Raw genomic sequence first — 16,533 nt, forward strand, 5'->3', positions numbered from 1 at the left:
GGGCGGACCGTGCGGGGGCCGGGAGCCGGGGGGCGGACCGTGCGGGGGCCGGGAGCCGGGGGGCGGACCGTGCGGGGGCCGGGAGCCGGGGGGCGGACCGTGCGGGGGCCGGGAGCCGGGGGGCGGACCGTGCGGGGGCCGGGAGCCGGGGGGCGGACCGTGCGGGGGCCGGGAGCCGGGGGGCGGACCGTGCGGGGGCCGGGAGCCGGGGGGCGGACCGTGCGGGGGCCGGGAGCCGGGGGGCGGACCGTGCGGGGTCCGGGCCGCCGCGGGGAGGCCGCGCGCTGAGGGACACACGAAGCCCGGCCCTGTCCGCGCAGGCAAAAGCAAATCCTAACGGAAAACCATTCTCTGCATCCTCATGATAAACATTTTGATTAAAATATTTTACTTTACAAAAAAGAACACCCAGCGTGTCCATTAACGCTCCGTTCCCTAGACGAGGAGAGCGCCCTCGCGGCCGGCTCCGCGCGCTCCACACACTCCGCGGACCCCGGCCCGCCAGGCCCCGCCCGCCTCAGAGCCCACACCGAGCAGCACGCATGCGCGCGGGCTCCCCCGCCGCCACGGGCGGAGCCCCGGCCCCGGGACTTCCGGAAGGCGGCCGCCGCTCCCGCGCCAGACCGGCGCGCGCCGAGCCCCGCCGCCGGCGGCCGCGTTGCAGCCGCTCTTCCGGACACTGCGGCTGCGCGCCGTCCAGCCTGGCCCGTCCGCTCCCCGCTCAGCGGCCGGAGATGACGCGGCTCGTCTTCCCGCGCGCTCTCGGCGGCCTCACCGCCCGACGCCCTCACTGCCCGCCGCGCAGCGGGAGAGAAGGGCCGGCCCCGCGGGTGGCGCGGGCGGCCAGCGGACTCAGGGCAGTGGGGACCGGCGGGCGGGCGGGAGTCAGCGCGGCAGACTCGGTGCCTCAGGGCGGCGGAAGTCAGCGTGGCGGGCACCCTGGCGGGCGGGCGCCGCCTCCAGAGCTGGGAGACGCTCGGCCTCTCTGACCCAGTGACTCCACTCCAGGAAACGGAGCCTAAGAAGCCAACGCACCGGGTCAAACGCTGGGAGCAGGAACAGGGTCAGGAGACTCGTGTGGGAAGAGGTAAGCGAACTGTCAGGCGCTGGGGAAGCGACAGAACGGACGGCGTTCTGGAATGCGACCCCCGTCCCTGCGGCCACGTGGCAGCGGGTCTGCGGAGGAGACCGGAAGGGAAAAGGCCAAAGGCAGCACTGCGCCAGGGTGGTGCGATTACGCTTCAAACCCTTGTTAAAAGAAGTCGTCCCATAAAAAGCTCCCGCAGCGCTACCGGCCACGCGCCGCGGCCCGGGGACAGCGCTGCTCCCTGGCCCGCCCGCCCAGACTACGAGGCGCGGCGTCCGCATCCGCCGCCGGCGGTCTGGCCTGGCACCCGGCACCCGGCAAGCACCGAGAGGATGGAAACGCTGGGGCCCGTCGCGGGGTCGCCGGAGAGTCCCGACACCGCCTGGAGAGGGGAATGAGCTCTGGCCGTCCGGCGGACCGCGCTCCTCTGCCTCGGGGCGGAAGGTGGAGCTCCGCAGCCGCCCCTCCCACGCCTCGACCCGCAGAGCGCCGGCTCAGATGCGGTCCACTCAGAGCAGAGTGGACGAAGCATTAATTCACCACCACGCTAATTTGCAAATGATTAACAACACCTGACTGCCCCCGGCACGCCCAAGCCGACCGAATGCAGCCCGCTAGACGAGCTCCTAGAACGACAGGGAAAGGAACGGCGCCCAGGCGCAGACCTCTGCGCCCCGCCTCTGGCTCGCTTCCTGTCGCGGACGCCCTGAGGGACGGCCACCCGGAGAACCCAAATGTCCAAGTTCCACTTCTGGCCCGACGCCCAGCCGGCCCAGCTAGCAACGTACAATTAACGGATCTCGACGATTCCTTCACCTTCTAAGATGCTCGTATGCTTCCCCACTGTTAAAACCCACTCTGCCTTTATCTGAGGAAAAGCAACATGGCATTAATTAAAGCCACAAGGACAGAGACGCGGTCCTTTCCAAGAGGCAAAGGACGGAAGCATGCAGCAGCCAGCACAGACCCCGTCTGCGGAAGAGGGACGAGCTGACAGTGGGCCCAACACGACCACACACTGTCCAGACCCACAGGATGGGACATCCCATACAGAGAATGAACTTCAGAGTGTGCCAAGGATGTCGGAGTGCCAGGACAGAATGCAGACTGACGGCGTATTGTGCTGTATGATAAAATGTCTGGAACGACCCCACTGAGCGGGCAGGGGAGCTGCCCTACGTAACTCTGGAAAACAGGGTTTGGAGTAGAAGCAGTGCCATCTGAGGACAGACGCTGAACTCTCCTTGGTAATCTGTGTCTCGCAAGGGTACAGGGGTGCGGGGGGACAACACTGAACCACGTCACACGTGTAAGGCTGGAGTAAACCGATGAGCCGGGCATCTCGTCATTGGACGGGGTTACAAATTCGCAATGGGAGGCGGCCAGCCTGACCTGTGGTGCTGAGTTGGCCATAGAGACGTCTGCAAGAATTGGCATGTAGGGGACAACACAGCAGCCACTAGAGGTAAGTGTGCACAGGTAGGTTAGCCTACACACATCCCTCTCCAGCAGTCAGCCAAGGGCCTAGAAGCAACGACACCCCAGGGGCAAGAACTTCCACACCCCAATCTGGCTTCTAAATACTGCTCTCCACTACACAAAACCGGGGCCACTGAGGAAAACGGGGTTGGGGGGGGCCAATCCAAGATGAGCCCACAACAGCTATCTCGTGGCGCCAGCAAGGAAGGCAGTGCTCACAAAAGGCAGGACAAGGCGTGTCAGAGGGACAAGGACGCCCACCTGATGGCCAAAGCTGGAAGAATTTGTGCAACAAAATAATTTACTACTGAGTTATAACCCAACGTACAAAGTGAATACATAAGTCCACACTGATATAAACAAATGATGGGATAAAATAAAGGGGGAAGAGGCAAATCCTCCCCACAGAAGAATTGAAACAATAATGTAAAATCCCTCCCCAATAGGTGGAGTTTGTTCCCACCACACTGCTTGACTAAAAGACCACTTCCAGAGAACCAAACAACAAAGGGGACAGCAGTCACGTCACAGAGCAGACGCCCAGCAGACACCACCGTGGGACGGTATGACAAGATGGGCACTGTACCTCTGGGGTGTTCTCCCCAAATCACGAGAACACATCAGAGAGCCCAAATTGGAGGCAAGCCTACAAAATACCTGATCAGGACTCCAAAAGTGTTGAGGTCACCAGAGACAAGCAGATGCTGAGGAGCTGTCCCAGACCACAGGGGACTAGGGAAACAAGATGCCTTAGGGTGAGCGGGTACCCTGGATTGGGTCCTGGAGCTGAAGAGGACACTGATGAGAAACAGATGAATGAAGCATATAATGCAGTGAATGGTACTGTACCAATGCCAATGTCTTAGTTTTGATAATTGTACCAGCTCAGAGGATGTTAACACACATGGAAGCGAGTGAAGAATATTTGGGCACTTTCTGTACCACCTCTGCAACTTTTCTAAAAACCTAAAATTATTGCAAAGTAAGAAGATTATTTTAAAAATAAAGAAGTCAACAGTCGACAAGCCTCCAGCGAAAAGACTATTCTAAGCTACTTCATCAGGCAAATGAAGCACTGACAGGTCCGAACTGCAAAGTCTCCAGGAGCCTGTGACATGAAAAAACAGCTCTCCCCAGACAGTCAGCCGAGGGCAGCAGGAAAGCCCAGCACAGATGGGACTGGGTTAACTATAAACCTAACAATGAATGAAGCAAGCCCAACAACCAAGAACATCTGTGAGAGGCCCAGCAAACAAGTCCTCCAGACTCACGGCCAGGAGCCTGAGAGTCGGAGCGGAGGGCTGGAGCGGGTAACTCCATGCAAGGTTTGGGGGGGACAGGAAGGAGGTCTGGGTTGCATCAAAATAGGACTTGAGAGGCAGTTATTTGATGAAAAATAAAAATTAAATGCCAGAGGTTATGCTTACAGGAAGCAGGTCTGAAAGGGCGTCAGCCGTGGTCCTCCTCTGAGGGTGTCCTGTCTTCTGATTAGAAGGCCTTTGGTCCCTCGGTTCCATTTTTCTAATCTACTCTCACCAACTCCTGGGCCTTCCAGCTCCTGGGTCAGACTAGGCACTGTACAAAGACACTGGTATGTCTAGTTCTTAATTCTAATTTTAGAAGTGAGTAAAAACGATTAAATACAATGTTGGGAAGATTATTTCAATTTGAACTCCCAAAAAGTATAAGGCAAGCTGAAGAACTGAGCCCAGAGACCCACATACTTCCAGGGGATAACAGAAGGGGTGGAGCCTCCCACCCAGAGCAAGCCAGACTTGGAATTACACTTAGCATCCTTAGGAAAACCCCATGCTGGTAAGCAGGGACCACCCGCCGCTCAATAAAGGCACCAGGCCTTGACTGACGTTTGCGGTGCTGCCATCACCCCCCGTCAAAATGCAGCTTCCAGTCAGGGGAGTGAGATCCAAGAGTCCTGCATGGGAGCATGGAGCAGGTGACTCTGCTCCTGCCACGTGTGTGGGAGCCACATCCAGGCTGGGAACCATGAAACACCTCCCCTCAGCTCTCCACCCATCCATCCTCAAGACATGCAGGGGATGCAGTCAGTGTGGAAGAGCTTTGGTAGCTGGCAAAATGTCTCATTTTTGGTCCTAATGAAGTATTTTATACTTAGTTGGGAATAATTTCATGCTACTATATATTGCAACAGAAGCCTAGGTAAATCTTTTTGTCTCAGTAGTTTTAAGTGTCATCATTAAAAAGGCAGATACATCAAAACTCAGTATTTTTACCAAGAATAATGACTAAAAACTTCCCAAACTTGCTTTGCAAGGGTAACTACTAATGCGGAAAGCAGCTATGGGGACAGTCTCGTAAGACAGCCTTCCTTACTCCTAATCGCCAGTGAAGAAGCACCTGTACGGTGAGGTCTGCCTCTAGCATCACTGCCGACTTTATGCTTTCTGTGTCTCCATTTCTTCTGCAGAAATAATAGTACCCTACCTCACAGGGCAGCTGTGACGCTCCAATGAGTTGCTACGTACAGCTCTGAACCATTCATAAATCATAAGCGCTGAACACGTGTCAGATACTCTTTAAGTGAGCTATGCGACAAAAGATCTGCTTCTTCATACTTTTCATGTAGGACATGAAACACGATGAGTTGTCATAAATAGATTCTCTGACACAAAGAAAAAAATACTCTATGTGGTTATTTAGAATAATTTTACACCATCTCAGAGAGTAATGTGACACACCGTCCAGCCAGCTGCCAGACTTAAAAGATATGTCAACCTGAGCACAAGGGGATATGAGTCGACCTAAATTCTTGTTTCAAAAAAATCAGGCTTTGACTTTTATCCAGCTGAACTAGTCACTAGGAATTAGGAGGGTAAAACTCACCCAGGCTACTTACTACCTACTCAAGTCCAGCAGAAGAATGAGAACATAAAAGTCAACTCCAATTTGGTGGAAGATTTTTATTGTCATTGCTTACTTTAAAAGGGCAGTTTAAATGTTACGACACACATTAGCAATGTCTCTGAAAGGAAATCTCTCCCCCTCAGGAAATCTGAACTCAGAGCTGAGTGTCTTACCTTACGCATCTCGTTTATTCTGTAAGAATTGGCTGTAGTGCTCTTAAAAGCAAAGAAAAATAATTTCTTTTAAAATAAGGGAGTGGCATGTGCCAAGATTCTCAACTTCATTAATCATAAGGGAAATGTAAATCAAAACCACAAATGACATACCATTTCACATCCATTAGGATGGCTACCAAAAAAAAAACCAAACAGAAATAAGCTAGGTGTTGGCGAGGATGTGGAGAAATTGGAACCTTTGTACATTGCTGGTGGGAATGGAAAATGGTGCAGCTGCCGTGGACAACAGAGCAGCAGTTCCTCAGAAAGTTAAGCACAGATTTACTATATGACCTAGCAATTCCACTTCCAGGTATATGCCTAAAAGAATTGAAAGCAGGGACTCAAAACAGATATTTGCACCCCCATTTTCATAGCAATATTGCTCACAATAGCCAAAAGGTGGAAGCAACCCAAGTATCCATCAGTGGATGAATGAATAAGTAAAATGTGGTCCATCCATACAATGGAATATTATCCAGCCTTGAAAAGGAAGAAAATTCTGATACATGCTACAACATGGATGAACCTTGAGGACATTATGCTCAGTGAAATGAGCCAGTCACAAAAGGACAAATACTGTGTGATTCCACTCATATGAGGGACCTAGAGGAGTCAAACCCATAGAGACAGAAAGTAGGATGATGGGTACTGGGGGCTGGGGGAGATGAATGTTTAATGGGACAGAGTTTCAGTTTGGGAGGATGAGAAAGTTCTGGAGATGGATAGTGGTGATGTTTGCACAACACTGTGAATGTACTTAATGCCATAGAGAGCTATACACTTAAAAATGGTTAAAATGATAAAAATTTTTATGTATAGTTTACCACAATTTAAAAAATAAAAATGTATAATAATAAAAAGAGGGTGGTGCCCCATCTCCCCTCTCCTCAGGAATCCTAGGCACCTGGCTCCAAGATGTAACCTCCTACTTGTCAAAAGACAGAAGTTTTATTTTTCCCTTTGGTAATGACCTTAGCATGCATGTAATGGATTGTATCTGCCAGGCTATATAAAAGGGTGAGATTTCTTTTTTTCTTTGCCATCTCTTTAGCAGACTGCCTGTGATGAAATTACAGTCTGGTTCAATGCTTATTCAATAGTAAGGCTGTTTCTTTCTCTGCTAAGACAAAGTTAAGTAAGAGAGTGGATGTCATAAAAGAAATGCAAATTAAACTTTATAAACTTTAAAAATAAAAAGATAGAAGAGTGAAAAAAACACCAATATTGTATTCACTGTCTATTTAGCCTACTATATTAATCTCCTAATGACTCAGCTAACTCCTAGCAATATTCTTCTTGTTAAAAATCTAATTCTAAAATACAGTACATCAAAATTTAAGTTTCAGGATTTAGGAAAATGAATCTCAGATCGATACAATTTATTTCAAGATGGTGAAACTTGCAAACTCTTTACTGAAATATTTTATGGCTCACATAGGTGCAGGAGATTGAAAACCACACAGCACAGCCAGGCAGCACAGAGAGGCCCTCCCCACTGGGACTGGCTGGCACTCTGCTCGTAGAGACGAACAATGAACTCCAGAACTCTGAAAACTCAACCCTCCAGCACACTTAGCTACACTAAGTGCAAAATGCGAACAACATGGTAGGTTCAGTCTTTCCAAAGAATTTAATTTATTCCAGAGACAAGTGAGAAATGCCAAGTGACTAGGGCACAAAGAGATCACAGATCCTTAACGACTGTAGATTTACCATCACCTTTGCAGATAATTTAGAGATAATTTAGGACCAGTTCAACCCTAAACTGGCCCTAAGATGCCTAGAAACGATATTTGATAGAACCAGGTATAAGGAGGGAGAAAAGGTGGCTAAATTCGGCCGATTTCCCTAAGCAGTCACCCGTGTACTTCAATACAGCTCCTAAGCTAAGAAGCATAAAGGGCTTATTCAAAGATCAAGGCTCTGCGCCAGGTGGGCAAGCCGAAACTACTTATCCATGGAAGTGACTCGACTATGGGTTTGAACAGTTAAACTTTCTACATCCTTCTGCCATCACACTGCCTCCAACAAGGGCTCGAGTAACTGGTGAGTGGAACTGACTTATTTGTCCACATCAAATATATTCTGAACACCTGCTATACCCAGGTAACGTCCTAAGAGCTGGATAACAGGCTAGGTCATCACAGGTCTTACTTTCTAGAGAAAACATACACATCAGTAAAAAATGAAATAAACAATCCCAGCTAGACAGAGACATTTGGAGAATTTTAGAATATTTTTACTTGAACTCTGATCATTTATATCTAATTGTTCTATTTAGAAAATTTTGCCTATAAATCCAGTGGAAAATAAATCTAATTTTTCAAATTCCGAAGTGTCTCCTCTTCAGGGTGGGAGGTGGGCAAAATGGGTGAAGGGGGTCAAAAGGTACACACCTCCAGTTATAAAATAAATAAGTCCTGGGACGCAATGCAGGGCATGGTGACTACAGTCTTGCAGTCTTGTATATTTGAAAGTTGCTAAGAGAGTAGATCTTAAAAGTTCTTATGAGAAAAAAAATTTCCAACTGTGTGGTGACAGATGTTGACTTACTGTGGTGATCATTTCACAATATATGCATATAAATCATTATGTTATATTCCTGAAACTAATACAATATTATACATCCTTATATCTCAATAAAAAATAATAAAGAATCTTCTCTTCATATTACATGGAATCTGGCATTTATTCCTATGGTTGATCACTTACTAAGGCTGGAATGTGTAACGTGTTAATTAGTTTCTTTCCATTGTATAAAACAAAATGAAGAGCCATGCGAGTCAAGGAATATGTGAGAGACAGGGTGTGTACATGTGTGTATTTTAATTTAGAAAACTAAGCTGCATTTCTGATTATTTTTTCTTCCTAGTATACTTAGAAATCTCTATTTCAAACATTCATACGGCTTTACGAAGGTACAAAGCTTAGAATTCTTTGGTGTGTTCACATCAGGATTTCCTAGCCTGGGCACAACCCACATTTCGGGCTGGACAGTTCTTTGCTGTGGGGCCATCCTGTGCCTTGTAGAAGGCTCAGCAGCCCCGGCCTCTGCCCACCAGAGGCCTGCAGTCAACAAGCCCTCAGTCGTGACAACCAAAAATGTCTCTAGACCTCACCAGAACCACCCCCCACTGAGAACCACTCACTGGTCTTCACTGACTACAGAGCTGGTCCCATGACATCAAAGGACATTTCAAACGCTGACACGGGACAATGACATGGGTGAGCCAGGCCCCCACCAGACCAAGTTCCTTGAAGGAGCCCATCCTTTCCTGCTATGTTCACCCCTCCATGCTGGCCGGTATCAGGCACTCGATGTTTGCTACAGAATGAATCATCACTGGGAACCAGTCAGAACCGGGAGTACAAAAAACTTAAGTAAGAAAATAAATCTTAGGGGCTGGCCTGGTGGCGTAGTGGTTAAGTTCACACTGTCTGCTTTGGCAGCCCGAGACTTGTGGGTTCAGAAACCAAGTGTGGACCTACACCACTCGTTGGTGGCCATGCTGTGGTGGTAACCCACATACAAAAGAGGGGAAGACTGGCACAGATCTCAGCAACAATCTTCCTCACAAAAAAAAAAGAAAAGAAATCTTACATAATAACCATTGATCCAGGTGTTGAAAGAAAATAATTAAATTTGTCTGCCTACCTAAATAGCACAAAGCAAATATGTGATTAAAAGGTGGAGGGCCTAGACTACACATCCAGGAGATGTAAACAGGAGTAACAGTGCAGGCCTCAGGGAGCTCACAGTCAGAGGGGAGTCCGTGTGCAGGCAGCTCACTAGAGCACAGCTCACTAGAGGAGACCGCCGGAACCACCGCTGCGGGTAGAGGGTGCTGCTCGTGTCCCTGGACCACCTCTGGGGACATCAGAAGAGGCGCTGTGGCAGAAGCTGGCATGAGATGGGTTCTGAAGTAGGAGTAAAATTCTGACAAGCAGAAGTGGGCAGTTAGACGAGAAGGGCGACACAGGCAGAGGTGGGAAGTTGGGCGTGTCATGGGGAGACACTGAATGGTCTGGTCGGGAGATTTATAAGACCAGCAGAGGAACTGTGAAGCATGAAGGAAGGTGGGCCAGGTTCAGATCACAGAAGGGTCTGGATTAGAGTTTTCTTTAAGTCGTGGGCAGTAGAGTGACCTACCTGAGATGACCTGCTGGATGGGGGGCCCAGCGGCCCCGAGGCAATTCTGACTACTCCCTCAATTTAATGAAATGGTATTTACCCTGAGTCCCTCTTGCATTCTACTTTTTGTTCTATTTTATTCTATATTATTTTTTCTAAATGCTGGTAAACACCCAATAATTTGGATTCACAACCCACCAATGGCTTTGCAAAAGTACTTGTTAGACCTTTCGGGTAAATTTGGTGAGGTCAAATGTTGGAGGATGGGAAATGAGGAAGACAAGGATAAGGAGAGACTGCTGGGCTAGAACTGATGTGAGGCGTTGCAGGGACTGGCAGGATGGGAGGTGAAATGACGGCTCCCAGGTGGTGAGTCTAACTTTGAGGTGGGTGACCACAGGGCTCAAACCATTTAGGGCTAAAAGTGAGATCAGAAGGGACTGGGAGAACAGAAGATGGTGGGAAGGAAAAGGAGAATGCGGCCTACCTCAGCAGGGTCAGGCTACACAGGGGACAGGGAGCTTAAAGTGCTAAAGGTGGTGTCACTGTTTCCACTAATCATAGGGTCCAAGCTCTGGGGTAGCTGACGTGAAAACGCAGCAGGCACTCAAGCTGAGGACTCTAAGACTAGATGAGGCATGAGAACAGTCAGTCTGCGTGAGGAATGAGACATAGCATCTCTCTAAGTACATAAAACCAGCTGTTCAAGCCTTGAGGACAGTGAAAGTGTGCCTTGGAAACCATCAGATGAAGAACGAATATGTGGATAGTATTAAGCTCACAAAGGGATTATGAGAAGGAAGAGTGAGTAATGGAGACGGTCCAGAGAACTGCGGCATTTATGGAAGGGAGCACTTCAGTAGCCCCAGGAAATGGAAGCACTTTGATCATCAAAAGGGTTCGAAGAGGCAGATGGGAAAAGAAAGAGTGGGTTTCGCTAAGTCTAACTTTAAAGAAAAAGCGAAAGAGATTTAGACAAGGGTGATAACTGTTGATAAAGATCAGTGCTGAAACCACAAATTGGTGGCTCAGGAGCTCACTCTAGCCGGGAACCTATCTTGCTTGGCTTAAATGGTATTTTTTAAATGGGATCATCTCCAATAAAAATCTGGATTTCTGGCTTTCTTGAAAAATCTGAAGGTCTGGCAATGTTGGCTCAATAGTCTTGTACGGCTTTTAAAATGGACACACCTGGATCTACTGAGTACGGGCACGCACAATTTGCAGGAGGAGAGAGAAATTATGGAATATCATGCAGGCATTAAAAAGAATTAGAACTATAAGTACTGACATGGAAAGATTTTTTTATATTATAAAAAAAGCAAATTGCTGAATAATGTATTGTCTAATCACATTAATGTTAAAAATTAAAACTATATTGTGATAATATATTGTATAATGTATGATATAAAACATATGTAAGCAGCTGCTGTGGAAAGCAGTATGACAATTCCTCAAGAAATTAAACATAGATTTACCAAATGACCCAACAATTCCACTTCTGGGTATATAGCCAAAAGAACTGAAAGCAGGCACTTGAACAGAATTTTGTACACCCACATTCACAGCAACATTATTCATTATTCACAATAGCCAAAAGGGGAAGCAACCCAAGCATCCGTCGACACATGGATAAACCAAATGTTGTCCACCCATATAATGGAGTATTATTCAGTCTTAAAAAAGAAGGAAACTCTGATACAATATTACAACACGGATGAACCTGGAAGACATTAGGCTAAGTGAAATAAGCCAGTGACAAAAATGGTACGCTGGAAGAAAATAAATATTGTAAAACAAGTATTTTAAGTGGATGACTGGTTTGAGTTTAATGTGGTCAATTTTGAACCATAAGTACTTTGAACATAAGTGCAATCTGAGGTCTTCAAGAAGGTATACTGCTAGTTTTCAGGGTCTCCTGGGTAGAAACTGCCACTCCCATTCTGGCTGAAAAAGCAGTGGAGGCATTGTGCTATCAGATCGGCCCCGGGCGTGAACTGCAGGTGGGCACACACCCAAAGCATTCTTACACAATGGAGCTGAACTTTGACTTCAGCATGGCACTTCCCTCTGGAAGAGGTTCCTGGTTACTTGTCCCCAGATGTCGCTTAATCAGCAATTCCGTTTCCTCCCCTATAAAATGGGGTAACGAAACACTATGAGGCCTAAGCAAGACAACGCTGTGAGAGGGAACCTAGCCAGGGCCTGCCACCCTACAAGTTAGTTCCCCTGCCCCACCCAGTACACAAGGAAAGAGACCATCATCCCAAAATCTCAAAGCATAGTTGAATCTCACATACCCCTGACTTACAACACGATTACGGCCTTATGTAAGATCCAAGCAAAGGTGCCAGAGCACGGATTCAGGACGGACCCGAAGGACCACACTGTAAACCCGCAGAGTGATGCCACAAGTCTGCGGCAGGAACATGGAGGGAAGCTCCAGGAACTGAAATAAACATGAGCTCCTCACTAAGTGTCAACAGCTACACTGACTCAAGGCACACAAGACCAACGCTCCTGGTAACCAGCAGAAGCCACGCTCAGGCCAGGCCGCGAAGGGAGAGCAACAAAACCCGCTGATGCGTGTGGGCCAACTTCCAATGGTTTATAGAAACCCAATTATTACTCTATCAAAGACAGATTCGTCTAAGTCAAAAAAGACTTCTTTAAGCAAAGCTGAGAGAAAATTAAGCCTTTCTGCCAGTTTGCAGAACCCTAGAGATGGTCAGTAAGATGGTAAATTTTTATAAAAGAAATGCCTCATGTGCCCAACATTATATATAGTGAGGTGTTGGTGTCAATTCCTTTGTCAATTTTTATTTAAACTTTTTTTTAAAAAAAAAAACAAGTACTGGGGCTGGCCTGGTGGCATAGCGGTTAAGTTCTTGCACTCTGCTTCGGCGGCCCAGGGTTCACTGGTTCGGATCCCAGGCACAGACCTTACCACCCCTTATCAAGCCATGCTGTGGCAGGCGTCCCGCATATAAAATAGAGAACGATTGGCAGCAGATGTTAGCTCAGCGCTAATCTTCCTAAAAAAAAAACAAAAAAACACAAGTACTGGGGCAGGCCCAGTGGTGTAGTGGTTAAGTTTGCACGCTCCACATTGGTGGCCAGGGATTCTCAGGTTCGGATCATGGGCACGGACCTACACACTGCGCATCAAACCATCCTGTGGCAGCATCCCACATACAAAATAGAGGAAGACTGGCACAGATGTTAGCTCAGGGACAGTCTTCCTCACCAAAAAGAAAAGTACTGGTTATCATACAGTAAAATTAACTTTACTTGTGAGGTATAGTTCTATGATTTTAAAACATTGTACCACCATCATCAGCATACAGAACAGTTCCATCACCCCAAAAGCTCCCTGCTGCTGACCCTTTATATTTACACCTGCTCCTGCCCCCTCCCCTCCAGCAACCACTCACCTGGTCCCCATCACTAGTCTTATCTTAAGAATGTCACATAAAGAAGCCTTTTGAGCCTGGCTTCTTTCACTCAACATAAAGCCTTGAAAATTCACCCAAGCTGTTACATGTGTCAATAGCCCCTCCCTCTCTTTACTGCAAAGCAGCATGGCAGGGCATGGATGGACCAGTTTAACTATTCACCTATCAAAGGATATTTTGGTTGTTTGCAGTTTGGGCTATCACGAATAAAAACACTAGGAACATTAAAGTGTAGTTTTTGTGTGAACAAAAGTTTCATTAGGTAAATACCCAGGTGCAGGACTGCTGGATCATATGTAAGTGTACGTTTAACTTTACAAGAAACTGCCAAGCTGTCTTCCGGCAGGTGTGCCCTCTCGAATTCCAACCAGCCACCGGCTGATTCCAGTTGCTCAGCATTCTTGTCAGCACTGTTTACTTCAGCCATTCTAACAGTGATATGTCATCATGGTTTTAATTTACTTAGCCATTTTAATGGGCATCTTTTAAAAACAGTACACACTGCTTCACTCCCTTAGAGATCACTGAACATAAATTTTTCTGACTCAGTATTATCCTTACAGAATAAACACTGTACCACCCTCAGAGGCTACTGAAGTACCTGCAGGGTTGTTTTCCTTTTCCTAAAGTAGCCCTAGTATCCTATCTGCTTTTTATAGCTTTTTTATCTTCTCCCATGTGAAGTGTCACTTCTTGCTATTAATGGTGCTCCTGCCTCTGGCAGCCTTTCCTCTGCACTTTTCTCAAGCTGAGTTTAGAAATATATAACTAAACTTATCAGAATTACATCTGCAAACGAGAGTAGTCTACGAGGGAGAGAACTTGATTCTTCAATGAGGAAAGAGAAAGCCTTTTTTTTTCTTCTTGGGTCACTGTACCAAACTTCCTGACCTCTCACTTGGCTGCTGAGAAATTTCTAGTAGCTAAATTTCTAACACATTTTCCAAAAGGGAGAGGCTGCCAGGTAAGTGGCCACCAGGCAACTGAGTCCTTACTATATTAATCTGTGCAATTAACACTATATTGTGATACTGTATCAGGAGTTCAAAGCTTATCTAAAGCAAAATAATTACAAACAAAATTATCTTGTGTGCAGAAACCTAAGTGGAATAAGTGATCTTAAATCTAGTTTCAATACTTATTCACACATCGGTTAAAATTCAGAGCACCTAGTAGGTAAGTGTCTCACAGGGGTGCAAAGATAAATACAAAGAAATTTTACAACTGAAAAAGAATTCAGCAGTTCTTTGAAAAGTCACAGTGACCGGATACACACTAAATCTAATAATCCTAAGTAACATTTACAGGGCTCCTTTGCAAGTCACCAGACTAGAAAGCTCATTCCGTCTTTTCAGTGGCAGTTTCCATCTCTGAACAAGATGAAACTGCTAACGCTCTGTGGCATCTTCGGAAGGCGGGTCACATCTGGGATCGGCACTGCCTCACTTCCCCGGAGCTGGGGCTCAGGGCAGAAAATGCCAGCAGCAGTCCTGGCCCTCACCCCAACTTCCCCAGGGGACGCACACTGTCTTTGCCACCTCACAGACCAATCGCCATTCCTCCGGGAGCCTCGACCTGCAGACTTAAAAACCCTGCCACCAATTGCAGCCGGATCGGGGAGGGACTTCCGCTATCACTTTCGGCTTCACCACCACCATCTCAGCACAGGCAGTCAGGAAGAGCCTGAATTTCACAAACTTTGGGCACAAGCTCAGTTTCAAAGCGAAATAAAGGAACAAACAAGTCGGAAAGCCTCAGAGTGGCAAGAGCCAGAAAACCAAAACAGCCCCCCAAAAAATTTTAAAGAAAAATGTGAAAAAGGAAGCAATTGAAACTCAAGTCAAGGGTCACTGATTTGCATGTTATCTCTGTGGCCCCGCCGGCCGAAGCTCCCCTTGGCCCAGGCTCAGCCGGCAGCCCTCTGCCAAAGGGACAGAGCGCCAGAGCCCAGGCTCTGATTACCTGGGTGCACGGTCCAAGCGGCCAGTCCTCCCCGTGCAGAGCAATAAATCCTGGAAACTCTGAATCAAGTTGGCCCTGACTCTGAGCTACTCCCTTCACAGCAGATACACAGAACCCAGGACTTTGTTCACACTCCAAGTCACAGAACTGGCAAAATCCCACCACGTCAAATTTCACTATTCTCTGAGCTCTAGCACACACAAGTCAGACAATTTCTCTCAAACTGTCAGCTTCCAGGGAACCTGGACACGGCCCTGCCTCTCGGGAGGAGGCCAACTCGGCAGGCCTCCCCCAGGTCCCTGCCCGGGCTGGGGCCGGCACAGCAGCGGGCAGACCTCCATCCACCCCCTGGCCGGGGACCCTTCCCGTCCCCCTCGCCCACTTGCTCCCAGAGAAACCTGTTGCTCTGCACGCACCGCTCAACTCGAGACGACGATCCCGCACGAGTCCAGGTCAGTCACCTGCCGCCTCGGATGCCGGGGGCTCCGGCCGGGGGGCAGCCACCACGGGCCCGAGGCGCTCGGCCGGCCCGGGCCGCCCCCGACCCCCGGGCCCGGGACGGAGGGGGGCCGGGGCTCGCAGCCGCCGCCGGGCGCCAGGCCGCGCGTCCATCTTGCGGCCGGCGGCCGGCGAGGCCAGAGGGGCGCCTGCGGCCCGGCCCAGGGCACTCTGACCTCGGCCCCCTGACCCCGGATTCCAGCGACCCTGGTCCCCCTGACCCCAGCCGCCCAGCCCTCGGGCCCCGGCCCTCGCCCCCAGCCCGCTCTTCCCCGGGTTCGCGCGACCCCGGCCCCCCCCCCCCCCGGGCTGCCCGGACCCCGGCCCGCGCCCCCGCCCCCGCCCGCGGCCGCACCTTGACGTGGAAGCGGATGAGCGCCAGGCGGATGCAGTGCGCCATGCAGACGGGCGGCAGGAACCAGACCTTGGGCGGCGGGGTGCCCTTGTTCTGGACATGGCTGACGATCTGCTGCGCCGTCTGGCGCTCGTTGCCCTGCCGCTTGACCCACTCGTGCAGCCGCGCCTTCTCGAGCGCGCCGTTGAAGAAGACGAAGAGCTCGATGTTGCCGCCGAAGCAGGCCTTGGCCAGCGCGGCCAGGTAGCCGAGCATGTGGTTCCACTGGCCGCCGCTGACCCAGTCGGTGTAGAAGCCGCCGTAGAGGCGGTGCAGGCAGTTGTCGGCGTCCACCAGCAGGCGCAGCGGCGTGTGCGGGGGCCGCTGCCGCCCGCCGCCCACCAGGCTGCCCCGGGCCAGCTTCTGCAGCTCCACCGGCACCACGGCGCTCGGGCAGTGCTTCTCGATGTAGTCCTGGAAGCCCT

General features: G+C 49.4%; 1 protein-coding gene across 1 annotated transcript in view; it reads right to left on the bottom strand.

Moving 5' to 3' along the window:
- Positions 1-16,533, bottom strand: part of LOC124233892 (constitutive coactivator of PPAR-gamma-like protein 1) — a 109,461-nt gene that overhangs the window by 92,046 nt on the left and 882 nt on the right. Inside the window, exon 2 of the mRNA XM_046651167.1 lies at positions 16,070-16,531. Within this exon, the coding sequence (XP_046507123.1) occupies positions 16,070-16,531 (462 nt within the window). The remainder of the gene's footprint in view (positions 1-16,069; positions 16,532-16,533) is intronic.

Source organism: Equus quagga, unplaced genomic scaffold (genome assembly GCF_021613505.1).
Source record: "Equus quagga isolate Etosha38 unplaced genomic scaffold, UCLA_HA_Equagga_1.0 270_RagTag, whole genome shotgun sequence".
Lineage (NCBI taxonomy): Eukaryota > Metazoa > Chordata > Mammalia > Perissodactyla > Equidae > Equus > Equus quagga.